General features: G+C 38.9%; 1 protein-coding gene across 11 annotated transcripts in view; it reads right to left on the reverse strand.

Annotated features, from left to right (window-relative positions):
• Positions 1-401: 401 nt before the first annotated feature.
• Positions 402-26,493, reverse strand: part of MYBPC1 (myosin binding protein C1) — an 87,559-nt gene continuing 61,467 nt past the window's right edge. For 5 of the 11 annotated variants that reach the window (XM_053894787.1, XM_053894786.1, XM_019446585.2 and 2 more), the window contains 10 exons: positions 26,044-26,178; positions 22,791-22,844; positions 21,643-21,810; positions 17,376-17,464; positions 14,248-14,443; positions 12,108-12,247; positions 9,002-9,161; positions 7,496-7,632; positions 5,460-5,646; positions 402-1,079 (listed from right to left, as the gene is read on the reverse strand). In XM_053894787.1, coding sequence (XP_053750762.1) covers positions 979-1,079; positions 5,460-5,646; positions 7,496-7,632; positions 9,002-9,161; positions 12,108-12,247; positions 14,248-14,443; positions 17,376-17,464; positions 21,643-21,810; positions 22,791-22,844; positions 26,044-26,178 — 1,367 coding nt within the window. In that variant the 3' untranslated portion in view covers positions 402-978. Of the gene's footprint in view, positions 1,080-2,225; positions 2,269-3,665; positions 3,734-5,459; positions 5,647-7,495; positions 7,633-9,001; positions 9,162-12,107; positions 12,248-14,247; positions 14,444-17,375; positions 17,465-21,642; positions 21,811-22,790; positions 22,845-26,043; positions 26,179-26,493 lie in introns of all 11 variants that reach the window. The other 6 variants (XM_019446588.2, XM_019446584.2, XM_019446581.2 and 3 more) reach the window with 5 other exon arrangements.

A 26,493-nucleotide genomic window follows, 5' to 3' on the forward strand; every position in this document is an offset into this window, starting at 1 on the left:
GGGAATAAACAGTAATGGTGAGGTGACTTACTTACCCTTCACTCCCTTAACTGAAACTTTCTCTAGAACAGCAGGAAGAGTCAAAGGAAGCGCTGAAAAGATGATGCGCGCTCCTGCAAATGTTTCTCAGCTTCTAGGATTTTGATGGTCTTCATTAGTCTGAATGGATGCCATCAGCAATCTCTAAATCTATAACCGCTCTGTCGTCTGCAGTAACTCTCTGTCACTAGCACTAGCTGTTTTGGCAGGAGCTCTGGTACATTTGGCCTGGAGGCTGTGCCAGAGACAAATGAAGGTCAGGCCTGAGTTTGGTGGCACCTGGCTCCCAGGCTTTTGTCCTCCGTTCTGTTTGCGCACACACAAACCCCAAGCACATAAAAGAATACTGTGTGATCTCATCATAAGTGCTTCAAACTTATTGTACCATTTATTGAATACAATTTCCCTTCTGTTGAGAAAACTGTGTCTGAGAGACTTTATGAAATCGTCTTATAGGGAATACAAATGGGAAAAAGAGTACAGATCCACTGGTGTTAAGCAGGATTGTGTGAAATAAACAACCCCGTTTTGCTTAGAAAAATCTGTTAGATCAAGAAAAGAGTGACTTTTCAAGAGAAAGATGGGTTTTCAAGATCTGACCGTGGTATATGGTACTATGTCATTTTATTTTGGAAAAAAGAAAGCATTTACAGCCTACTATTTTAAACTGAAACAACAGCTTTTGCTAATTTTCTAGCTTGCTTTTTTTGTAAAGTACACTGACCAAGCACAGACAATCATGAGCAAAATGTTGACTTCAAATGAAATTTTGTATGCAATTTTTAATTAAGCAATCCCGTGCAAACATTTTTTTTTTCTTCTTTAACATCAGGAGGAAAGAAAACAACCACACTTGGGTGCTGGTGGAAAACAGAAAATGCTTTCTCATTGCAATCAGATTTCAAAGCAGTGGAGTGTAGGGAGGCAGGGCCCAGGCCCTTAGTATTCCTCAGGGTTGCTTGATTGCAAGTCTCGCAAATATGAATCAATTATGTTAGGAGGTACGCCTTGCAAGAGAAGCCGGCAGAAGGAAAGACCACCTAGAGAGGACAAAAAGGAAAAGGCCAAGTCAAAACCGTCTACATGAAAAATTACTGAAATACTACTTCCTGACTAGCTGCCTAGAAATGTGACTAATTATGTTCCAGTTAGTCACAAAGATTCATTCAGTCCTACTGGGAAATCGCCTGCATTTAGTACATTTAGAATTTAAAGCAGTTGGCATCTAGAAGGAAAAGCAAGTTCCCGGCAGATCCATAGCAGTTTCTTGTTCCCTGCTATTATTCCATCTTAGTTTAAATTCCTAACTGGTTTTGGAAAGGATCTATTGCTCTTTTGGGTTTTGGGATTCTTCTATAGATGATTTAAGCCTTCTGGTTGAATGGCACAGTAGATGTAGACCATGTTATGAATCAGTGAGAAGAACTGTTTTCCTGTTCGTTAATGTTCCTTTTAATTTAGCACAAAGAACTCCAACTCAAGCACAGTGGAGAAGAAAAAAGGAACCACTCCTTTAATTTTGGCTATTTATACACTATCAAAGTGCAAAAATTGGAAAGATTTTGTTAAAAATAGTAAAACGTGCCCAATGCCTTCTGAACGTGAAAAATCCTACTACTATTTCAAACTTACCTTCCATGTGTCTGAATTATATTTATAAAATAAAAGTACCCCTTCACAAGAGAACCCATGAAACTATAAAAATTCATGGTCCTTTAAGGAAGTGCTTCACTACTTGCTAATAAACTCACGTCCAGGCAAAAACAGCATGCCATTTGAACATTCTTAAAACTTCTTTAATGCAAATTTGGGAAAGTCATTCTCCTTTTCAAAAAAAAAAAATTCAAGTCACATATTGGTAGAAATGATGCCGCTTATGTACATGTCCATTCCTTGATGCAAAGCGTTCAGAATGCTTGGGTATCATTTTCATCAACATTAACTGCATTAATTCATGCTTTACTGCATTCAACAACTTGCTTCATGTCAACAGGAGATTGTTGTGATGAATAAGTACTAGCTGTTAATGTCAAGATACTTAAATACAAATTAAAACTACAAAGTTAGAGATTTTAAATAGTCTATTTTCATTGGATTACAGAATGAAAATCATGCCATACTCCACAGGCTTTGTATGGCTTATGACAGTCATAAGCTTCATATGCCAAAACCATATGAAAGCTTACCTTAGATGATAATATACATTCAAAAATCCTTACTGTGCTACAACTAAGGGAAAGAGAGAGAAAGAGAGAGAGAAGTTGTAAGCATTAATAAAGTGCTAAAACCAAAGTTGAGTACTTGTTGGATGAAATTATAGTCATGATTATGATGAGGTGATTTCATTAATCCTTAGTCATGTGAAAGATGTAGGAAAATAGAAGCATATGGAGTGAAGGGCAGGGATCCAGTCACTTCAAAAGGATAATTAATATGTAAAACATTTATTAATATGCACAACAACTTTGCCTGATCAGGTGGCAAAGCCAACTTGATTGTACAGTGAATATTTATGGTAAAAGCTTCCAAACCATTAGCTTAAAAAAAAAAACCTACAACATATATATATTGTGTTTTTCAACAAAAGAAAAACAGAGACAAGAGACAAAGCATTAGTGTACATATATATATGTTGAAATGCTAAAAGGCAAAATTATCAAGTAGATAAAAATATTAAACTAGTATATTCTATAATATTGTATTCTGAACTGATTATATATGACTGATCTAAATAAACACAAGGCCTAAACAAACTTAGGGTAGAAAGCTACTCTATGTATAATCTACAAAACCTTAAAGAAAGAGCCCTAATTTGGTCATCTTTTGCAAGCTGACATTATCTCTGGGAATCGTAAACTCAGGCATAGATTTACAACATTAGAGTTTACATCAGGTTGTTTACCCAGTCCCAAAGAACTTCTCAATTCATTATTCCAAATGGGGGTGAATTATACTTGTAGAATAGCACTCATTTATTGTTTAATACATTTAGTAATGGGACCCAAAATTTTCTTTCAAGTTCATAAATATATGAAATAATTTTAGTTCCATGAAAATATCCAAAATGTCCAACAGATGGATAGGTCATAGATATTCTATTGGTAAATATTTCATTGGAAATCTTAAATATGAAAGTTTCCAAATATTGGATCTAAATATTCTAAATATTTGTGTCCTCTCTTCATCAAAAACGTCTAGAATATTTTTCCTACAACTTAGTAAATTAAAAATGCTCAACATGAATCTAAGGAAACTACAGCAGAAATTATCTTAAAGGAAGATCATATTTCTCTTCATTTGGAAAATGAAAATATTAAAGAAATGTCATTGATTCCCAAGTTTTGATAATCTGATATCTCCAGTGAGGTCATCTTAAAATGTAGCTCTTTGGCTTTATTTATGGGGATGTGTGGTATGGTACTTAGTTTTCTGACAAAACATAGTGCCTACATTAATTAATATCCTTGAATAATTTGGCCTTCCTGTTCATGGCATAAACACTGTATGCCATGAGCTGCTAACAGATACAATGAAAAGCAAATGAGAAAGTCAAGCTTTACATGCAAAGTGCGATTTCATGTAAGAGGAATGGAACAGAAAGTAGAAATATCCAGTGGGATATGAACTTTTAAAACCTGTTGCTGCCCCTCCAGGAAGATTGGTTGTCCAGGGGTATTTAGTCCTTGATATATCACTGTAGAATTAGAATATTTGTACCAGTATTTATTTATTCTCAGTTGACATTCTTACCTTTTTCTTTTTTTTTTTTTTTTTTTTCACAGCTTAACTTGATTCAAGTCACCTATTATCAGATAACAATCTGATGATAAACAATCTTGGGTTTACTCTTAGGACTAAAAGTTTTCACCAATATACCACAGTTGATGCCTTATTATGAACTCATGTACTAGGATACATTCTTTATATTATTAAATTCAGTTACTATATAATTTACTATATAATTACTATAAATGATATATCATCTATCTGTATAGTATTATTTGCTTCTATGGAGGATCCCAAATGTTGAACCATTTATGAAATAATCATTTTACACCATTAGCAACATTCTTTTATTTCCAAAGCATGCAGAAGTAGTACTAGTTTTTTGTTGGATTTTGTTGGATATTGAGACATAAGTACCAACAATACTTTAAAAAAGCTAGGGGTTGAGAAACCAGATATATTTGCAACTCTTAACTTAGTTTGAATTTAGAACTAATAAACAGATAAAAATAATGCTTAAATTTGTAAACACTTTCTCAATAGTCATGTTTGACACTTTGTAAGAATATTATTGTTTTATATTTGAGAGAAAAAAATTTAAACATTTCTACTTATTCAGTTATCAATCTACTATACTGTATTACTTGAGAATGGACAGAAATCATAGCAGAAAGAATACTGTTTTTTTAAGTTATGAAAAAATTTTTTCCAGAAGTGTCTTTATTTATACTAGATTTAAGACTAAAACCTCTTTTTTAATATTAATACCTTAAGTATTTACTATTTTTTTCTACAATAGATATTTACAAAGTTATCTTTCTGACTTTTGAATCATAATTTCTTCATTACAGAGAGGTAGAAAAAATAAAGATTTTGGCTATCACAGAAAAGCAATATAACATAATAAGAAAAAGAGAAAAGACATTAGGATCATGTCACCCATTATCTCATAACAGAGACTCTGACAGCTATGGTTTTCGTGGTATCCCAAAGTACCATTCGATTGTCAAGAAAAAAACTCCAGTATAAAAATTACACCCAATTACTATAAAAATTGATTAAGATGACAGGTTATTCTGAGACTTTTCTACCACATAAATCCTTATATGTTTTCTTGGTTTACATTAGTTGCAGCATTTCTAAAAACTAGTATAAATGAAATACATACCTGTAAATGGAAAATTTTTAATGAGATTTTAAAAGCAACTGATTATAATACAATAATATGGATATGCTATATTCTCTATGTGCAATATTAAATGCTAAATTAGCAAACTTACCCATATATATATTAGACGTTTCACAAAATAGTAAACTAATTAAAAATAGTGTAAATTCCTTAATTGTAGCTTCATTAGATGAGCTTTTGCACTAGACTTTTTAAATAAATGGATTATATCATGAAAGTCATATTCCCTTGACTTTACTCATCCTCACCATGCTGTACACATGCTAGCGTTCCACTGACATTAATATTCATTTAGTTAACAAGAATTGCAAGAGATGAGAATAAGTCTATTTAAACAAATCAGAGTGAATGCAGAATGTAATAATGTCTTCTGTCCCAGAATTCTCTCTCCCCTTCCTCTGCCACCCCCAAACATTTTAGCACGTAATTTGGATTTTGCAGTAAGGACGATAAATAAATGATTTTCTTTCATTTCAGTTTATACATGAGATCTTTGATGTCATACCTTTCACCTCCAGTTTGCATTCGATCTCCACTGTCCCAAGGTCATTGACAGCTTTGCAGCAGTAAGTGCCTCCATCATAGGGGCTAGGCTTGCGAATCTCCAGAGTACAGACCCCTTGGTTGCTGAACATCCTGTATCTTGGGTCATCCACAATAGCAACTTTGTTTTTCATCCAGGTTATTTTGGGCTGAAGTTAAGATTGAAGAAAATAAGTCAAAATATATCGGTATTTAGCATAATAAATAATAGACCATTAAAGCCAGTGACCAAATTTTAAAGCATGGCTTAGAAAGAAAGTATATCTGAGAAGAATCCACATCTACTTGAGCACTGTTCCTTTCAAATTAAATTCTACATGGTGCTTGGCAAGAAAACAAATGGGCAGGTCTGAAGCAAGCCAGACTTGTTCAGAAGACAGCTCTGGGGCTCTCTTCCCAAATGAATTCAGATGCATTCTAATTTGATCTACAGGTTCCTGATGTCAACTTACCCTGGAGAGTGTATGTTGCTGGGCATTTTTCAGAGAATCCTCATAAGGTGTCACAACCATCTGATTTTCCCCACTTCCTTTTCCTGACATTCTTTTCTAATTCTTTAGGGGCTGCTTATGCCTCCTCACCATTTCATCTCTCCTCAAAGAGCTCTATTCATCATCTAGGGGAATGGGCCCACTTCAGATAATGCAAGATCAGTAACGACCAGTCACCCAGGAAGCTGACTCTATTCTCCTTGGCCTCTGAATTACATTCGATCACCCTTGACCCTCCCCCCTCCCTTCCCATATTCTCTTCTCCCTTTGGTAAATGTACACTCTCCATATTCTCTCTTCTGCCTCTTATATGCTTTTGCCTTGCTCAGACTCTAGAGACTTTCTTTTCTGTCTCCTTCATACCATCATCTTCCTCCCTCCATCCTTCTTCGTCCTTTCAAATGGGAGCATTCACTGAGGCTTACCCCTTGGACTTTGGCTTTTTGCTTACTAGTCTCTTTCCTCAATGATATTCCTTTCTATAGTTTCGGCTCCAAGAGATGGAATATAGCACCCCCATGCCTAGGATGAGTCACAGCTCTGGCCTTTCTCTTAAGCTCTGGTGACCTCTCCTCTCCCTCCTGGTCATTCCTGCTTGTACCGACCTCACTTCCAACTAAAGATGAATTCAGGATCTTCCTCTCATTCTCAGTGTAACTTCTCCCTTGACTCATCTATTCCTGCTGATATTATATGCAGGAATCATACCACTTTGCAATGTTTCCAAATTCTAGGGCACTTTTCCCACGGTGCCACCAGGAAAAAAATATCTCTATGGGCAACATTCATTAATTCATTGCTCTTTTCAAATGCCATCAAGAAACCTTAAAACCTTTCTAAATCTCTTCAATCAGATATGATTTCTTCCTTCCTAGGACAGCACATTTTATATTCTGCCTTGCATTACAGTATCATCATTTGCTTTAATCTATTTTAGAAAATTTGATGAATCAATATTACCACCAGATTTTTCAGGTGAAACAATATTACTTCCATCTCCTTACCTCTCAGTATTTTTTAAAAATGGGTGTTTTGGGTTTTCCTAAATAGTCATCTTTTATTTAGTAAAGAAATATAAGCATTTTTTTACTACTGTATTTAAATAGTGGACCTAATTATCCACCAACACCACAATGCTGCACTCTCCTCCCTATCCCAGAAAAAGATACAATAGCACAACTTATATTGTTATTTGCAATTATAATGTGTCTAACATAAAACAAAAAAGGGATTTGGGGGCGCCTGGGTGGCTCAGTCAGTTAAGTGTCCGACTTCAGCTCAGGTCATGATCTCATGGTTTGTGGGTTTGAGCCCCGCATCAGGCTCTGTGCTGACAGCTCAGAACCTGGAGCCTGCTTTGGATTCTGTGTCTCCCTCTCTCTCTGCCCCTCTCCCGCTCATGCTCGGTCTCTCAAAAATAAATTAAAATGTTAAAAAAAGTTTTAAAAACAAAGGGGAATTTGGGACTAATTCTTAAATTTAACTAATGTGATTGAAAAAATGGTACCTTAGGATTTCCTCTCACACTGCAGTTCAGGGTGGCATTGTAACCAGCCACAGCATAGGTGTTAACCAAAGGCTGAGTAAACATGGGTGCCTCCGTGAAATCAAAATCTTCATACACTGGATTTTTGTAGATTTTACCTTAAAAACAAGCATTAGAAAAACACAAATTGGCCTGAGAATATGTCATTCTTGGCATACTTTATTCATGGTTAAAACTCCCCTGAGCTTATAAAAACATGTAAAAATATGGGTGAATTCCACACAACATTCATTCTGAAGTGTACAAATGGACAATCGCACCTGGGACACAAAGTCAGTATGGTCATCTGAGACTGAAAGAAATACTGAGAAGAATCTGGTATCTGAATATTTTGATCAACAGTATATATTAATGTAAAGGCAATGAGCAATGAGGACTTTAAGGACAGTGGTTTATGAGGAAATGAAATTCCTATCTCTGATTTTAGCCATCCAGACCCACAGCCCAGAAGTTGGAAAGAAGTCAGAAAGTTTATATTTTTTAAAAAATGCAATATTAAAAATAAAAATAAGGGGCACCCTGGGTTGTTCAATCAGTTAAGCCTCTGATTCTTGATTTTAGCTTAGGTCATAATCTCAGTTTGTGAGATTGAGCCCCACGTTGGGCACTGTGCTGACAGAGTGGAGACTGCTTGGGATGCCCTCTCTCCCTCTCTCTGCCCACCCCCTCTCAAAATACGTAAATAAACAGTTAAAAAATAAATAAAAATAAAAATTTTTACTGGTAAAAATCAACATTTTACTCAAACATTTTTACCACAATTTAAAAATGTGTGTGTATCAGTTTCTGAATTCCCTTTCACCACATCTCTATAGCCAGTCTTTTGAGAACATCTAGTCATTGAAAACTGGGGTTTCCAGATGTCCAGTTGTAATATTGTGATTTATAATAAGAAATACATTAAAACCTTGGTTTGCAAGCATAATTCATTCCGGAAACATGCTTGTAATCCAAAGCACTGGTATATCAAAGTGAATTTCAGGAAACATTGGCTTAGTTATGATCACGTGATGACCAGCATCACATACTACTAGCACTGCAAGACAACTCGTTTATCTCATAAAAAGACATTAGAAATGTTCGCGTCCTGCGGAACACTCGCAATCCAAGACTTCACTGTAAATATTTGGTCTTCTGGCCCCATTTCTGTCACAGAGCTCCTAAAACCCTTGAAATTTCCTAAGGGAGGAAAGTTATAAAAGGGTCTTTTGTTAAATTAATGAGGTGACCTTTGGACTGAAGGATGGGGACTTGTTGCCAGCTGTGATTAGTGGTTTCAAACTTTCAGTCCCATCCCCAGACCTCCAGGGAAGGGAGAGGGGCTGGAGATTGGATTTAATCGTGGTAGGGAAGCCTCTATAAAACAAAACAAAACAAAACAAAACAAAAACAAAAGGAAACCCCTCACACCCCCACATACTGGAATTGAGTGCAGAACCTCCTTATATGAGTCCACTGCTAACTCACCATCCTTGGCGATCACAGCACTCTCCTTAGTCATTGTTGCATCCTCGCTGAGGCCACACATGTTCTCAGCAAAGACCCGGAAATAATATTCATTTCCTATGACCAGTTCACTAATGGTAGCATTGGTTCGGTGATAATGCTCAATGACAGTGAACCATTCCTAAAGGAAAAAAAAAATTTTTTTTTGAGAAAAATCATCTAAAAACACACAACTATTCCAACTGTTGATTAGAATAAACAGTGGGGATGTTTTATTAACTATGAGAAAAATAGCACTGATTTTTATATTAAGAGTACTAACAACGTACATTTAATTTGTTTAACATTTTATAATATACTTATACTTGATTATGTATAATTTAATATTTTTAAAATCTTTATTTATTTTTTTTTTTTGAGAGAGAGAGAGAGCGTGAGTCAGGGAAGGGCAGCGAGAGAGGGAGACAGAGAATCCCAAGCAGGTTCCACACTATCAGCACAGAGCCCGATGAGGGACCTTGAACTCACGAACCATGAGATCATGACCTGAGCTGAAAGCAAGAGTCAGATGTTTAACCAACTGAGCCACCTAGGCACCCCTATAGTTTAATCTTCATTTACACATTAGATTCATATACCCTAGATGTCAACTCCTACCTTTATATTTTCTTCCTAAGTGTACAGTGTCTGTCACCTATCTTTTGTATAACAACATCTGATTTTAGAATTTTAGTGTAAACAGGGGTGCCTGGGTGGTTCAGTCAGTTAAGCGTCCAACTTTGGCTCAGGTCACGATCTTGCGGTTTGTGAGTTCGAGCCCCAAATCAGGCTGTCTGCTGTCAGTGCAGAGCCCACTCTGGTCCCCTCTCTCTCTGCCACTCCCCTGCTCTCTCTTTCTCTCAAGAATAAATTTGAAAAAAAACGTTAAAAAAGGATTTTTGTGCAAACATCTATTCTGAAGAAGAGATGATACTAAATCACTAGAGAAAAATTAATATCACCCAATAAGTTTGCCTAATATTATTAAAGCAGGTTCTTCCGGGTCTTTGCTCAGATATTAAACCTCTTCCCTGACTGTTCACCCTCCCACCATTCTGTGCTGGTTATACTCTCTCACCTTAACCTGGCCAAGTTTCTTTGCAGCACTTGCTACCTTAAATTACATCATATATTTACTGTTTTACTTGTTTCCTGTCTACCTCCTCCACTGAAATGGACACAGCACGATGAGAAGAAAACACAACTTTTCTTCTTACCCCTGTATCTCCAGTGCCTATTATAATACCTGGCACATAGTAGGTACTATGCACAAAATAAATGTTTATTGACTACCCGAATGAATGAATGAATGAATGATTGAGAAGCTAAAACAAGTAATTTTCTTTTCAATTTTTCCTCACCATACCAAGAAATATAGTGGTCTCAAAGTTTATCTTGCAACCAGTAGAGAACCACAGATGTTTAGTACCACTAATTGAGAAAATACATTTTTTAGATGTTTTTAAATTTTATTTTTATTTATATTGAGAGAGAGAAAGAGAAAGAGAGAGAGAGAGAGCATGGGGGAAGGGCAGAAAGAAAGAGAGAAAGAGAGAGAGAGAGAGAGAGAGAGAGAGAGAGAGAGAATCACCAGCAGGTTCCACCCTGTCAGAGCCAGACTTGGGGTTGAACCCATGAATCATGAGATCATGACCTGAGCCGAAATCAAGAGTTGGACGCTTAACCAGCTGAGCCACATGCTTTCAGGTGCCCCAAGAAAATACATTTTCTGATAAAAAGTGCATAAAGGAAAAGGATTTTTCTTAGAATTTTTAGGGGCCATCATTATCTCAGTATTTTAGATATATATTTTTTAAGTAGGCTCCATGCCCAGAGTAAGAGCCCAACACAAAGTGGCTTGAACTCACATCCTTGAGATCAAGACCTGAGATGAGATCAGGTATTGGACACTTAACCGACTGAGCCACCCAGGTGGTCCATATTTTGAATATTTTTAGGACACCAGGCAAATGTAGTTATGACTTCCTTTATTCCCAGAGCACTTTATTCCAAAATTTATTCCAGCATTTATTGTATGGCTTTGTCATTTGGTTTTATAATGTTTTTCTTCTTGCCTAGATTGTGAGTGCTCCTTTTTTCCCCCCCGATCCAGTAGCTAGTACAGTGCTCAACATATAGTGAATGAAGAATAAATTAATGTGTTGGCACACATAATGAAAAAAATGTCTATGAAGTTATGAATGACAACAGGAATTTAAGTGAAGAGTAGCATCTGTGGCCACAATGAGACAATGGTGTATCTCCTGGGAGTTACACTGGACAGACAGAAACACAGGGGTGCAGAGGTTGGGGATCAGTCTCTGTCACCAGTTAGAACTCAGTCAACAGTGAGAAAGTCTGTCCAGGTTCACCTGGACTTGACTGGCTATCCAAGAAGACAAGTTCTTCCTGACATCTACTAGCGTAAATGCCTGAAGACTTCCTGTCAATATCATTAAGTATGATATTTCACTCTTCCTATGAGAAGGAAGAGGGGCTCGATGCCATTGTGTGCCCAAATATTCATTTATTCATACATTCACATACAGGTAGGGCAGTAGTACGGTGTAGAGGATGGATTCTGATGCAGGAGCACCTAGACTTTAACATTTAAAATGGTGATTTTAACCATTTTAACCAAATGGCAAGTCATTTATCCTTTCTGAGCCTCAGTTTCCTCATCTATTAAATACAGGTAATAATAAATCATACTCCGACTAGGTTGCCTCTTGAACACACTAATAAGCTCCTTCCCTCTTCAGGAGCTTTGCACATGCTGTTCTCTTCAGAATCTTTCTTTTCTAACTGGTCTCTTTCTATACATGTTATCCAACATTTATTTTACAAGGAGAAAGAGTTGCATGGATATAAATCTGAGTCAGAATCCAGAGTGACTAAATATTTGTTGAACAAATGAATTTATTGAATTCTATTGAGCACTATGTCAGCTGCTTTATACTGTTTTAGCCTCATGATAACCAAGCAAAGTAAATATTCATGTCCTTAAGAGGACCTCATGCCCTGCCCCCCTTTACTTTTGATGAAATGCGATTTTGCTGCTGCTGAACCAGAGATGGCCAGACCTTACCATGCTCTTCTTATCAGCTTTCTGGATCGTGTACCCTGTGATGGCTGCATTTCCATCATCCTTTGGTGGTATCCATGATAGAGCAACATTCTCTCCCCAGACATCCTCAATCTTCACCAGTTGAGGTGGACCTGGACGGTCTAGAGGACGAATTCATGACATCATTATGAGGTCATTTTCCCTCCCAACATATGCAGTGGTCCCCCACCTTAATGGCTGTTTTGCTTTCAGAGGTTTCCATTACCCCAGGCAACCAAGATCCAGAAGCAGATGCTCCTCCTTCTGATACAGTGTCAGAAAGTCAGTGGTAACCTAATGCTACGTCACAACGCCTGCATCATTCACCTTACTTCATGTCATCATGTAGGCATTTTATCATCTCACATCATCAGAAGAGGGGTGAGTACAGTACAGTGAGATATTTTGTGAGAGAGATTAACTTTTATTATGGTACATGGTTGTACTTGTTCTGTTTTATTGTTAGTTACTTTTGTTAATCTCTTACTGTGCCTAATTTATAAATTGAATTTTATCATAGGTATGTATATATAGGACAAAACAGCATATATAGAGTTTGGTACTACTCACAGTTTCAGATGTCTGGGAACCTGTCTCCATCAATAAACAGGACTACTGTACTTCATTGTAGGAAGATATTTTAAAATGCCCTTCCTTCCCTGCATTTCTACCCACATTTCTTTCACCATTCTTAAACTTTAGGAGAGTGGAATGCACTCCAGCTAAGCTCATCTGGAAACTCTTGACTTTTATCTTCATAGAAAGACAAGGATTTTGAAAGGAAAATTTAAATGAAATTTCAAACCTCATCAACCTTCACTCCAAGAGCAGGCTACTGGCAATGAATCACAAAGCTACACTGCCTGATGGGAAATGTAAGCTGACCCTGGGCTCCAAATCTTAGAGCCCATCTGGGCCAAGCAGCTCTGGCTTTTGGCGTGAGGCACGAAGGCCACAGCCTGTGAGTGGGTTCCTCTGCTGTACCCAAAAGGTGCCTTTAATGTGCATGAAGAAAACTTATTTTATCTCTCTGCCAATGTTAAATTTGAAACCAATAAAATAACTAGAATAATAATCATTATTTATTGAACACTTTGAGTGTGCAAGCAATGTCCTGGGCACTTAGAACTACCTGTTAAAGTAACTACATGGCAAAGTGGAAAAGAGAAGTCCTTCTGTGTGTTTCAGAGGGAAGGTGCTCTTCCAGACCTGGAGGCTCCCGTTAGAGTGGGGGCTTCCATGGGGGTTCCCATTAGAATGGAGCCCAGCCAGATCCAAGGGCACAGGGTAGCCTCAGCACTCCCCTCAACTTAACAGAAATCAAGAACGGTTAGCCAGTAGGAAGACAGTACTTAGCTTAAAGGGCGTGAAATTTCAGCCAACAGGAAGTTTCTCCTTTAGTGAGAAAACTCCTAGTTTCAGCAAATTTGCTGAAATATAATAATAAAAATGACTGGACTGGAAACAAGGCTTCTGTAGCTATGCTCTTAAATGCAATTTCTTCGCATTGCAAAAATTACAGAACAGTTCAAGTGAGAAGGGCCTATCTGTGAGAGATCCTCCCTCTATTACCCTAACTCTGGACAGAAGTAAGACCTACACTTATTTATTCATTTATTTGGACAGGAGAGTGAGTATCTAGCCCTGTAGGAATAACCAATTAGGTGTTTAACTATTTAGGTACATCTTCCTTACATTTAAAAAAACTCTTCCCTCTCCATTAAAACTGTATTAGTTGAAAAATTTAGGTGTGGTATGAAACATGTTAAACTATGTTTAGAATCTGCTTTGTTTTTTATGCCAGAATTCAAAACAGGAAATAGTTTCATCATCAAGGAGTTGAGAAACAGAATAAGAGAGAACTGGATTATGAAGCGGTACAGATGGTTTGCACTAAAAAGTACATATATTAATTTTCTTTAACATATATGCCCTAAGTCTCCATGATTAGTTTTTCTAGTAAGAAAAAAGGTATTTTGAAATACAAATTTTACCAATGTAATTTTAATTCTAAAAAAAGAATTTTATGGAAAGCCACTCTAACACAAATTCTTACTCTTGCCTTAATGACAAGGACAATTAGTACAAATATTGCTTTGATAGAACATTCTTCCAGACCTACCAACGATCTGGATATCGATTGAAGCCGTTTCCACGAATTTTTCCACTTTGACTTGCAGATCATATTTCCCAGAGTGGCTCCTTTCTGCTTTTCTGATAAATATGATTGTATCAGTCTCAGAGTTGCGAATGTTTATTTGATTCTTATCAATTTCTGCACCATCTTTCTTCCAAGTTAATTCTGGTCTTGGTTTTCCCTAAAGAGAAAGACAGGAAAAAGTAGAGGGGGAGGGAAAACAGATGGTTTCAAGATTTTTTTTCCGGTGTTACAAAAAATGACAGTTGCTGATCCCATTTTTGGCAAGGTTGGAGACAGCCTGGTGGTCAGCGACTATGGCAGAAACAGTAATACTGGCATTGCCTGTTGATTGCATTCTGTGTGCAAGGCACTACATTAGGTACATGAGGTTTACTATTTCCTTTCATCTTCCCATCAAGATAATAAATGTCATTATCCTCACTTTTTGGATAAAGGAATTAAGTGACTTGCCTAAGGCCTTGTGACTTAAGTAAGTGCTGGAACCAGGTCTTACTGCCAGGTCTCTCTAGCTCCAAAGCCTGTATAACATAGCATAATGGTTAAGAACATGGGCCCTGGAATCTGTATTTGGATGCTGACTCTACCTCTTAATAGCTGTGTGACCTTGGGCAAGTTATTTAAACTCTCTCTGCCTCAATTTCCCAAACTGTAAAATGAGAACAATGACAGTACCTATCTCACAGAATGGTTATAAAGACTGAAGTTCTTTTATTATTATTTTTTTCCAATTTCTTTTTAAATGTTTATTTGTTTTTGACAGAGAGAGAGCACAAGCAAGGGAGGTGCAGAGAAAGGGAGACACAGAATCTGAAGCAGCCTCCAGGCTCTGAGCTGTCAGCACAGAGCCCGATGCGGGGCTTGAACTCACGATCTATGAGATCATGACCTGAGCCCAAGTCGGACGCTTAACTGACTGAGCCACCCAGGTGCCCCAAGACTGAAGCTCCTAAAGCTTCTGCACACTACATACGTGCTTTATTATTATCTAAATGTACATGATATTATTTCCACAGCATTGTACCACTCATTTCAGACTTGTCTACAATTCTCTCTCTGCTCTTTCTAGCTACCGAAACTATGCTTTAACAGCAAGCTTTGGGGGATTATAATCTAATTCAAAAATACATGTTTTGGTTTATATTACAAAGGAACTTCCTAGGATTTCCAAAGACCCAGGCTCACCCTGCAGACAGGAGCCAAAGATTAATTCAGTCAGGTAAGGCATAGCCTTCCTTTGGGCTCCTAACATGGCTTGTTGATAGGTTATGATAAAAAATGTGAGAGACCCACATCAAACCCCTGCCTACAGAGCTTGAAGAATGGTCGGGGTGCTTAGACTTACACGTGGGAAGTGGAGAACAATACTGTTAAAGATAAGGAAAAACAGTTCCAGGTTTCACTTCTGTAAATGTACAATTTGCTTTCACTACTGGGGAAACAAAAACCAGAGTTTTCCGATAATATATGCAGTGGAAAAAAAAAAAAAGGCACTGGAGGAAGTGTCCACAGACAGGGACTCTGCTCTTGAAAGTGCCATTTACTTGTGTGACCTTGGGCAAGTCACCTAACTTCTCTGAACATCAGTTTCTTCTCCTGTCAAGCGGTGGTAAGGAAATCTGCCCTTCTTGCCTCACAAGGTATTTCTTAGGATCAAACGAGATGTTCATGAGAACTCTTGAGGTTCCGCAAATAGATGAACATGACACAATGGTCTCATCGCCCCCTTCCTGGCAGCTGAGCAGCCTCTGGGATGCCATACCTGTGAGGTCTCTGTTCTCATGGTCTTTCCTCCCCCCAGACCCAGTCAGAAGTTAGACACACAGACTCCCAAGATGTGGGAATTGGGATTAGCATTAGTAGACGTGGTACAAAAACTGGAGATTTTGCAGCCCAGATTCAGCAGCCCCACTCCAGCCCACGTGCCTGCCTAGTGCCAACTCCTGGTTTTATTTGAGGCTGTGTGGGGAGAGAAGTGGGAGGAACCTTGTCAAGCCACCTCCTTCCTCCCCTGCCCTGTTTATACTCATGTCCTCCTTGGCTTTCGTTTTGATTTCGCACACTTTATGTAGAAGGTAATCACTTCTTCGAGCTGCAGGCCCCGGGTGCTGATGCTGGAATTGGCTGTCTTTTAGCTTGCTTGTCATGGGAGCCTGGGTCTGAATGAGCTGTATGTGTGTTCAAATGTGTGCAGAGACCTAAATTCTGATTCTAAAGTCTTGCTGTCTGATGTAACAACTACAAGGCTGTTTAAACTAAAGCAAATTAAAATTAAGGAAAACTAAAAATTAATCTTCCCAGTTGCACCGGTTCCAAGTTTCACATTTCAAGTGTTCAATGGCCACATTTGGCTCATGGCTACCATATTGGACATTGAACCTGTGAAATATTTCCACCATCACAGAAAGTTCCATTGAATAGTGCTGTCTAGGGGCCCTAAAAGGAGTCAGACAAGTAATGGGGTGGTGGTACAGTGTGTGTGTGTGTGTGTGTGTGTGTGTGTGTGTGTGTGTGTGTATGCGTATGTGTGTGTTTATGAGACCAAAACTGATTATTATAGGTGAGGCTTGGTCAATCTTGTAAACAATAGAATCTTTTGCTGGAGCCATGATTTAACAGTGTTTGCATCTTTCAGTTAGTGGCATCAAGATTTCAACATTCAGTTATCCCTCTTCCTTTGGTTTGGGGTAATCATGGGAAGTAAGCACATGATGTTTTCCTGAATATTACGCCGAGAGCTTCACTTAAAATGAAGACTACTTTTACGGATATATAGGTCCAGAAAGCATCTTCAAGCATTTCTTGTTTTGCTATCTCCTTGGTGTTTCCTCTCTGCCCCACTGTAGTCCCCGTCTTCAGACCAGTCCAAGCTAGGTGTCATTTATCTCATGCAGAATGAAAATCTATCAGTTTGATAGATTTCTCAACAAGCACGAGATAGTTTAATCACTCCCCAGATCTCTTGCATTATTTATCTACTTTCCCTCTGAGGAAGTCCTGGGTCATGATGAATTTAAGTGCTAGAGTACCTGTCTCTACTTCTTAAACACCCCAGCACTGGAAAGAGAAAATAAGTGCCCCTGAATTATTACCTGGAAAGGTATAACCAGATTGACAGCTTCTCCAACTCTGCGGATATAGGTTTGCTTCAGGTGCCTTGGGATGCGAATCTTCGGAGGCTCTGAGTGAGGGCAGAACAGCATAATTTTGCGATCAGTAGAGTACACTGGAAATAGGCTTACATAAGCATGCTGGCATGAGAGTCACTGGGATATTCTTGTGCTGATGTCTCTACAGTAAAATCTTAGATGTACCATTAAAAGATTATGTATGGTAATTTTAGTCCTAAATGCTTTCTTCAAGCAGAGATATTTTCACAGTCTGACTCAACAGAACTTATCCTTGACGTCCTTGATTTTATAGCAACTTCCTATTTTTACAGTCATTATAAGTCTAAAACAACTTTATAGAAAAACACCAAGTTTTCTCATAGGACTTTATATATATTTTTCAGTTTCTGACAGCAAATGCATTCTGCAATGAACATTCCACAAAAGATCCATAGGCAGCACATTAGCTGATAGGAGTGCCCACTTTTTCTCACCAGAAAAAAACAAAACAAAGTTTTAGTACCTAGCACTTGTTATTTAGGTAATTCTGTTGGAATTGGATAGTAACTTTCTCCCCATGTGGCTACGAGGTACATAATAGGTGGCCCTAGCCCACTATGTACTAATGTTCATTAATTAAACACCATAAAGATACTAGAGCATGTTGTTGCAAACCCATCAGAAGCAGGGAGTCAAAGGCTCATAGGTTCACAGGGATGAGACAGGTGTCAGCACTTGAGGGCTTAGTATGTGGCAGACACTGGACTAAACACTTTTGATGAAGGGACTAATTTAAACCTCAAGGCCACCTTGTAGGATAGGTACTGTTTTACTTTATGATAAAGAAACAGGAGGATAGGAGGTTGAGTAATGTGCCTTTGGTGACACAGCCAGGATTAGAACCTGGAGTTAGCCTTGGGACACCTGGGTGGGTGGCTCAGTCGATTAAGCATCTGACTCTTGATTTTGGCTCAGGTCATGATCTCACAGTTCGAGAGTTTGAGTCCTGCATTGGGTGAGTTCGAGCCTTACTTCAGGTGAACTCAAGCCCCACTTCAGGTGAACATGAACCCCGCTTTGGGTGAGCCATGCTTCTCTCTCTCTCTCTCTCTCTCTCTCTCTCTCTCTGCCCCTCATGGGATTCATTCTCTCTCTCTCTCTCTCTCTCTGCCTCTTGCTCACTTGTGTCCTCTCTCTCTCAAAAAAAAAAAAAGAACCTGGAGTCAGGCTTGAGTCCTATGCTCTACTTAGAAGCATGAACTTCTGAGTTAGAGATCTGAGTTTGAGTACTGGATCTGATACTTGGTAGCTCTGGTTTCAGACACCTGTTCCATAAAATCAGGATGATGAAAGCACCTAATTTGTACAATTGTTGTGAGGATTAATGGTTGAGAATAGTAGGTGTTCAATAAACTTGAGGAGATGATGATGATGATGATTACTGATTGTTGGGATTGGAAGTGAATTTGGAGATCGTGTAACTCCCTAACTTTACATATAAGGAAAAGGAGACTCAGCCAGATTCTGTAGTAAACTAAACCATCATCATAATAAAAGCTAACACATATTGAGAGCTTATTATGTGGCAAACACTCTGTAAAGCAGCAACATGGATCAATATATTTAATTCTGATAGCCTCTTGATGTGTCAAGTACTATTATTAAAAATTTTTTTTCAAGGTTTATTTATTTTTGAGACAGAGACAGAGTGTGAGCAGGGGAGGAGCAGAGAGAGAGAGGATGACACAGAATCCAAAGCAGGCTCCAGAGCCTGACATGGGGCTCAAATTCATGAACTGTGAGATCGTTATCTGAGCCGAACTCAGACACTTAACTGACCAAGCCACCCAGGCACTCTTGTCAAATACTATTATTATCTCCATTTTGCAGATGAACAAATTAAGGCTCAGGAAGATCAAGTCTCTTATCTGAGGTCACTAGCTAATAAATGATGGAAACAGGATTCAACTTAAAAAGATTGGCTTCTGAATCTACTAAGAAAATGTATACTCTTCATGCTTTTTTTTAGAAAATTTTTTTAATGTTTATTTATTTTTAAGAGATGGACAGAGAGACAGAGTATGAGTGAGAGAAGGGCAGAGAGAGGGAGACATGGAATCCAAAGCAGACTCCAGGCTCTGAGCTGTCAGCACAGAGCCCGATACGGGGCTTGAACTCATGAACCATGAAATTGTGACCTGAGCCAAAGTTGGACGCTTAACCGACTGAGCCATCCAGGCGCCCCACTCTTCATGCTTTCTTGCATCCATCCATCCATCCATCCATCCGTCCATCCATCCATCCATCCATCCATCCATCAACTCACTCTCAATTGTCTGTGGCAGACATGGTCTAGAACTTAGATATCCAGGCCCCCAGTCCAGTGTTCTTTCCCCTGGAACAGGAACTCTCAAATGTTTTGGTCTCGGTTTTCTAACATACTCTTAAAAATTATCAAGGACCCGGGGCGCCTGGGTGGCTCAGTCGGTTGAGCGTCTGACTTTGGCTCAGGTCATGATCTTGCGGTTCCGTGAGTTCAAGCCCCGCGTCGGGCTCTGTGCTGACAGCTCGGAGCCTGGAGCCTGTTTCAGATTCTGTGTCTCCCTCTCTCTCTCTGACCCTCCCCTGTTCATGCTCTGTCTCAAAAATAAATAAACATCAAAAAAAAAAAAATTTAGAAAAAGAAAAAAAATTATCAAGGACCCTTCCCAAAAAAGCAATTTCTCAGCTTCTGCTTATGTGGGTTTATCAATATTTACCATATTAGAAATTAAAACTGAACTTTTCAAATATCTAGTTATTAATTTAAAGATAACAACATAAATGACATTTTAATGGAATTATTTTATATTTTAGCAAATCTATTTAATGTCTGACTTAATAGAGGATATCTGGAGTCTCCTATTTGTTTCTGTGTTCAGTCTGTTGTAATGTGTTGTATTGGCTGAAGTCATTTAAATGAAGAAAATCTGGCTTTGCACAGACATGAGAAATATTTTAATAAACTTTTCAGACAATTATGGATATTCCTTTTTGATCCTACACTAAAACATGATAAATTGTGATTTCTTAAAGGTGAGCTGCAGCGTGGAATCTGAAGCCACTTCAATTAACTTTTCATACTCTGTTACATTAAAATCCACTAATCTATCTTACATTTTTAATGTAAATCTTACCCATGCATATTTTTAATGGAAAACATCACTTCACCACATTACGTAGATCTTCTAAATGTTGACATATTCCCTTACTCAATATAAAAACTACATTTATTAATATCACTGCTTATTTCATGAGAAAAAAAAATTTTTTCATGAGAAAAGTTTTTAAGTGTTGAGGGCTGTCAAGTCCATGGCAATGGATAGGAGTTTCCCAAAATTCCAATTTTTGCTTCAAAGTTCACTTTTCATTGAAAGGCTGACAACAAAAACTCTAAGTTGCTTTCTTCACAGTGACAGGCTCGTTCCATTTGTTTTCTTAAAAATGCCTGCCAAGCGGCCATGTTTTCAAGTAAAATGGAATTGTGTGAGAAAAGTCACTAGTTCAGCCTCCCGCTCAGTTGTACCAGCCCTCTTTCTGCAGAAAACCACTGCGCTATAGCACGCAGCGTGAGGTCTTTATATATACTTTGCATTTCACTGCCACATAGAGGTAGGAAAAATGTGTACTCGAGGACCAAGGTTTAATAAAATGAATAATTTTTATGCTTCAGCAAGAACATGCCAAGGCAAAGCCGGCCCTCTGATTTTAACTCCGAGTGCAAGGTGGTGAGGAAGACGGAAGGAACTAGTCTGGTTCCGTGCCGCTGACTTGACCTGTGCTGAGGCACCTGTGGTTTTACTCGCCATTGCTTTTGCACCGTCAGGGCGGAGGTCAGACGCTGAAAAGGGCAAATAATGCGTTCATCTCACCATGAAGACGGTTCTGGCCTCGCAGACCCACTGGAGCCACGTTGCTGAAGTTGGCACCGCTGCATTCACGCTCCCTCCGTGGGAACGGGCAGCCCCGCCAGAGCCGGCTCAGAGCCTGGGGAGGTTAGCTAGCTGGTCCTCATTCCAAGTTACAGACTCTGAGCTGACCTCCACACTGGTAAATAAGAGCTGTTTTGTTCATTTCTAACTCCCAGGAGGCATTTACAATACATCAAAGGAGGGACAGCAAAATAGGAGGTTTTGAGAAAGAAAGGGGTTAAAAAGCAAAATCAAATAACATGAAATGGAGACAAAGTTTTGAAAGCCTTGCCACTTACCTATGATTTCCTTCACCAGGATGGGCTGGGAGTAGTATTTGGGCTCGCTGGCGCCCGCGGCGTTCACAGCCTTCACGCGAACAAAGATCTTTGCATCTGTAGGCAGACCTGTGATGGTGAACTTGGTCTTATCGATCAGATCTGTGTTTGCAACTATCCAATCCTCGGCTAAAATTCATAAAAGAAAAGGACAAGAAGGAGAAATGGTGTTTAGTGAAAAAAAATCATCCTAACTGGTACGGTCGACTCCAAACTAGTATTTTACTTATAATTAAATCAGTTGGAGGAAATATGATTTTGGTATGGACTCACATTACATGGGTAGGCATTTTTCATATTTAAATGAAAATGGCCTAGAATGGCTAATGTAAGTAACAGGAAGAAGGATAATCAGATTCTGCTATTTCTGAAAAACCTCTTATTCAGGATACTATGATACTAGAGTATCCTGAATTCTTGGGGACAGTCACTATGATTCAGGATACTGACGTGATACTAGAGTATCCTGAATCACAGTAACTGTCCCCAAGAATTTTGTAGCAGTTTTACTCCAATTCAGTTTCATAAGGATTGACATACTCATGACATTTAGCCATCTACATATGTTAAAGTTCAGAAGAACAAGAAAATACTATTCTTATGAATGAGAGACACAAACCTTTATAGTTATATAATCTCCCTGTTTTATCTTGGTTGTTTTTTTATTATGAGGCACTCATATGTGCATAGGGAGTCTGATAATGCTTCCATTTATGAATACAAGAAGCTAATATCCATGGCAGACAGGAAACACAGCCCTGGAGACAAGGCTTATAAGGTATTGGCATAATTCTTTCACTTCAATCAAAAATGATGATATTTTTTTAAAAGGTTTTGGTAGCTTTATCTATAACATCAAGAGAATTTGAACCCAGCATTCAAGGGTTGCAAATATTTCAACTTCTGAAAGTTTGTATGCATTATGCGCACAGGGTTGGTTGGGGGAGGCTTGGATCCCACATTATTAGCTCAATGCCTGCCCACCCCCTTGATCTCTAAGGAGTTTTTCATGTGTGGATGGTAGGTGTACTTCATGCTTGGTCATGGAACATTCCCAGAAACTGTATCATATAGTAAGAAATTTTGAAAGCTTTCATAGAATACTTTACCTGGTAGGTCATATGCAGCCTCCCCATTTTCATCAGACTGTTTTGCTGATGTACCTTTGAGAATCCGTCATTAAAATTAATTAAAGACACCCACTTTCACACCAGAAGAATATCGTATCAGTAGTCAGCATTCTCTGTTAGTAAAGTATGCAAAGTATGCAAAGATATTTGTCTTCAGAGCAGTGACGGAAGAGACCAAACACATTGGGGTGGGGGGGTGGGTAGTTCCTCAGGAGAGCCACAGCCTACTCTGTTCAGACTGTGGTTTTTGTCCTGAGGCATCTGCCACAGAGAAGAAGAGGAGACAAGAGGCTGGGCACCTCCAGCTGTGGGAACAAGAGGTAGAGAGGAACAAAGCAAGACCCTGAAGAGAAAGGAGGAGCGGGTCCCGGACTCCATAGGGGAGCAGCACACAGTGGAACAGTCTATCTTTTCACCTGTCCCTGCGACCCCAGCCAGGGAGGGTCCTCCCAGGCACCCAGGTAACAAAGAACTCCTGCTATGGGGTTCAATCATCACAGTCTGGGAGTGAAGGCACTCAGGATAAAGCCAGCCCTGTCTTCCCAGCAGCTCAGGAGGCAGCCTCTGGTTGCCATAACAACAAGTTCTGCAGTCAAGAAAACAAATTGAGCATGCCTGGGTCCCTGCGTTCCACATGACTGGAGGGGATGTTGCTGGCTCATGGGTTGTGGGCATACCCCCACTGGTTTGGGATGATGCCTTTTCACCTGTTATCAGGAGAGGAGCAGGGGAGTGGAACCCCTTGGAACCTTCTCCTCTCTCTTATCCCATCCCTTCTAGGAGTACCTGGGAAAAGGAGCAGGGAGCCAAAATATCCTGGTGGCTGCAAGGGCATGTGGATGATAAAAATTACTTAAGGACACTGAAAAAGAAATACCTCTTTAAGCCAATGGTCAGGTTGGGAGTCACTGTGCTGATATTTTCATAGTGAAGAGACAGTTGATGAGAAAGTGAAAATAGGAGACAGAAAACGTGCTTGAAATAGTGAAGAACTAGTAAAGGAGAAATTTCAAGAGAAGACAGGACGAAACAAGATCAGAGGGGAACAAAAATAGCCCATCCCTTCACGTTTGAACCACTTTAATTGAGGAAAACAGAGAAAGAAAACGGTGTCCAGGGGATGGGGAAGGAATATGAAAGTTATTTGATACATGAGGAGAATTTTTAAGAACGAAAAGAAAGAGCTAGAGTGAAGGAAGAAAACAAAGAAGAGTAATGTGCTGCAGGCATTAAAAAAAACAAAAACAAGAGAAAGGCAGAGTCAAAACCAACACACGATCTTATAAAAGAAAGAATTCTCTTACAGAATAAAACCTGACATATCTAAAAGCATTAAACACTACAGAAAATTAGTCTGGAGGACAACAGCCATTAAAAAGAATGAAGAATAGGGCAGCCACATAAAGAAAGAAAAGACTGCGAGAAGAAAGATATACACGTTATGAAAGAACTTCCATAGAAAGCTAATTCCAAAACGTTATGTGGCAAAATATATACATAATAATGACTGTGTACATATACATATGTATATACCCGTATACATATGTATCTACACAGATCACACACAAAATTATGTAAAATACACTTCGTTGTATTTTATCTAAGGTGGGTAACATCAAAATGACAGGCATCTATCATTTTGCTGTATCTTCTTACTTTTTAAACCTATCAGAAAGAAAAGAGTAAAGAATTTGCTCTGTTTCATACAAACACAAATGTTCGTGCTCAGCAGCCACATCACATGTCAGATGGGGAGATTTTGCTGGTGGGGTGATATAAATAACAGAGTGGAGTACTCATGAGTTTTTGAAATGGGAGAGGAATAGAATGGGAATAAACCATATTCTGAAGTGCTCAAGAATTTACCTTTTTGCATTAGTGACACTACCCCCCTCCTATGCTGGGATGCCTGGGAACTTTCTCATAATGCCCCTACTAGTTTTAGTTAGTGGCTTTCTAAGCCCTGGAGAAATGAAGCAGTGTGCTCTGTGAGCAGAGCACATGTCAATGGAACTGTTACCAGGATGCCTTGTCCCCCGGTCTCTTGTTCCCTCCCAACCAGCACCAACGGTGGTTTCCAGGGGTGCCCCAGTCCAGGGGCCTGGGATTTCCTTTGCCGCAGTTTTCTCTCATAGGAAGTTTCTTCTCCAGAGGTTTTCCTCCTGGGAGGGTGCCTTTGTAGTCACATTCCTGATTTCCCAAATGTGCTCTGTAGTCTCCCTTTCCTTCAGATAAGATCCACATTAAAGTTTGGAGTCCAAAGAGCTTTCTCAGAAGCTAAATCTTGGCCTATCATTTGTGGTGATATGTACAAGCTTCCCCAGTGGGTTGTTTACCTACCTCATCTAGAGTGGAGCCTGAGTTCAAACTGGGACAGTTTTAGTCATCCATTTTCAAATCATGACAAGCAGGATACCAAAAACACAACAGGCTTTCAGTGAATTTCACATCATTTTTGGTTTTAGGTACACTCTGGCCCATATTTTCTTGTGTCATTTTCTCTTTGTCTATTATTTCTATCAACAAGTTTTTTTTTTAACTGTTTCTCTTCTCCTTATAAATTTCAGTGATTACATTTTTATATACTGAGACAAATTCCTGTCACATGTCAAACCTATTGCTTACACCCTCTGAGATTTAATGCTGCCACTGAAAGTTGTTCTTAATTCTCTTCCTCCTCCTCCTCCTCCTCCTCTTCCTCCTCCTCCTCCTCCTCTTCTTCTTCTTCTTTCCTCCTCCTCCTCCTCCTTCTCTTCTTCTCTTCTTTTCTTCTTCTTCTTGAAGGCATGATCAGCAGCTAGCCAAATATATAGTCTCCCTTTATTACCCAGAAGTAGGCAGCTTTTTTGATAGCAGACCTCTACTCTGTATAGGGTTTAGAACGTCCAACTTGCTTCATCCTAACTAGACTTTTATTTTTCTTGGTGCAATTTAACTCCACCAATTCAAGAAGTGGAAATCCCTGAAGTTTTGTCAGAATCCCTTCTTTCTATGTCTTAGACTTATCGTGGTGTCTAATCTGGCCGCCTATCTAGTATATTTTTGAGATCTCCATTTGTTAGCATCAAGTACCAAAAAAGGGCAAATTTTTTATCCATCTTAGAAGGAAGACTTTTGCTTGTTGTCATTTTTGGTAGGAAGGAGAAGAGTTCCCCAGAATGATAACAAAAGAAAGGGGGGAGTATCTCACCTATTGATGATGGTATTCATTTTAACTACGAGTTGTACTTACTTCCTTCAAAGCAATACTCTAGCACATAGCCATCTAAACCTGCTGCACCAATCTGGTCCGGGGGCCTCCACTTCATTGTGACAGTGGTGTCAGTTACGGAGTCAACGGCCAGAAGTGTAGGAGGGCTGGTTACAGCTTCAAAGATAAAAAACAAAAAAGAAAGAAAGAAAAGAAAAGAAAGAAACGGAAGAAATGATTAACTATGGTGTTACAGCACAAGCTGTGATAAAAATTAACTAGGATATAAATAAAAATATACAGAGAGGCCTATGTCTTAATAAAACTCAGTGAAGACTCCTTGAGGATATGCTGCGTGGAAGGTAAAGATCTGCTAGGCGTGGACAATTTCAGAAACGCTGCCACACTTTCCCTCCAGTTTGGGAGGTTGGCATGAGAGGCTGGGAGGCCCAAGGAAGTTGAAAAAAGTCAGAGTTTGAGATCTAATGATCC

Source organism: Panthera pardus, unplaced genomic scaffold (genome assembly GCF_024362965.1).
Source record: "Panthera pardus isolate Hobbes unplaced genomic scaffold, ASM2436296v1 HiC_scaffold_6, whole genome shotgun sequence".
Classification (NCBI taxonomy): Eukaryota; Metazoa; Chordata; class Mammalia; order Carnivora; family Felidae; genus Panthera; species Panthera pardus.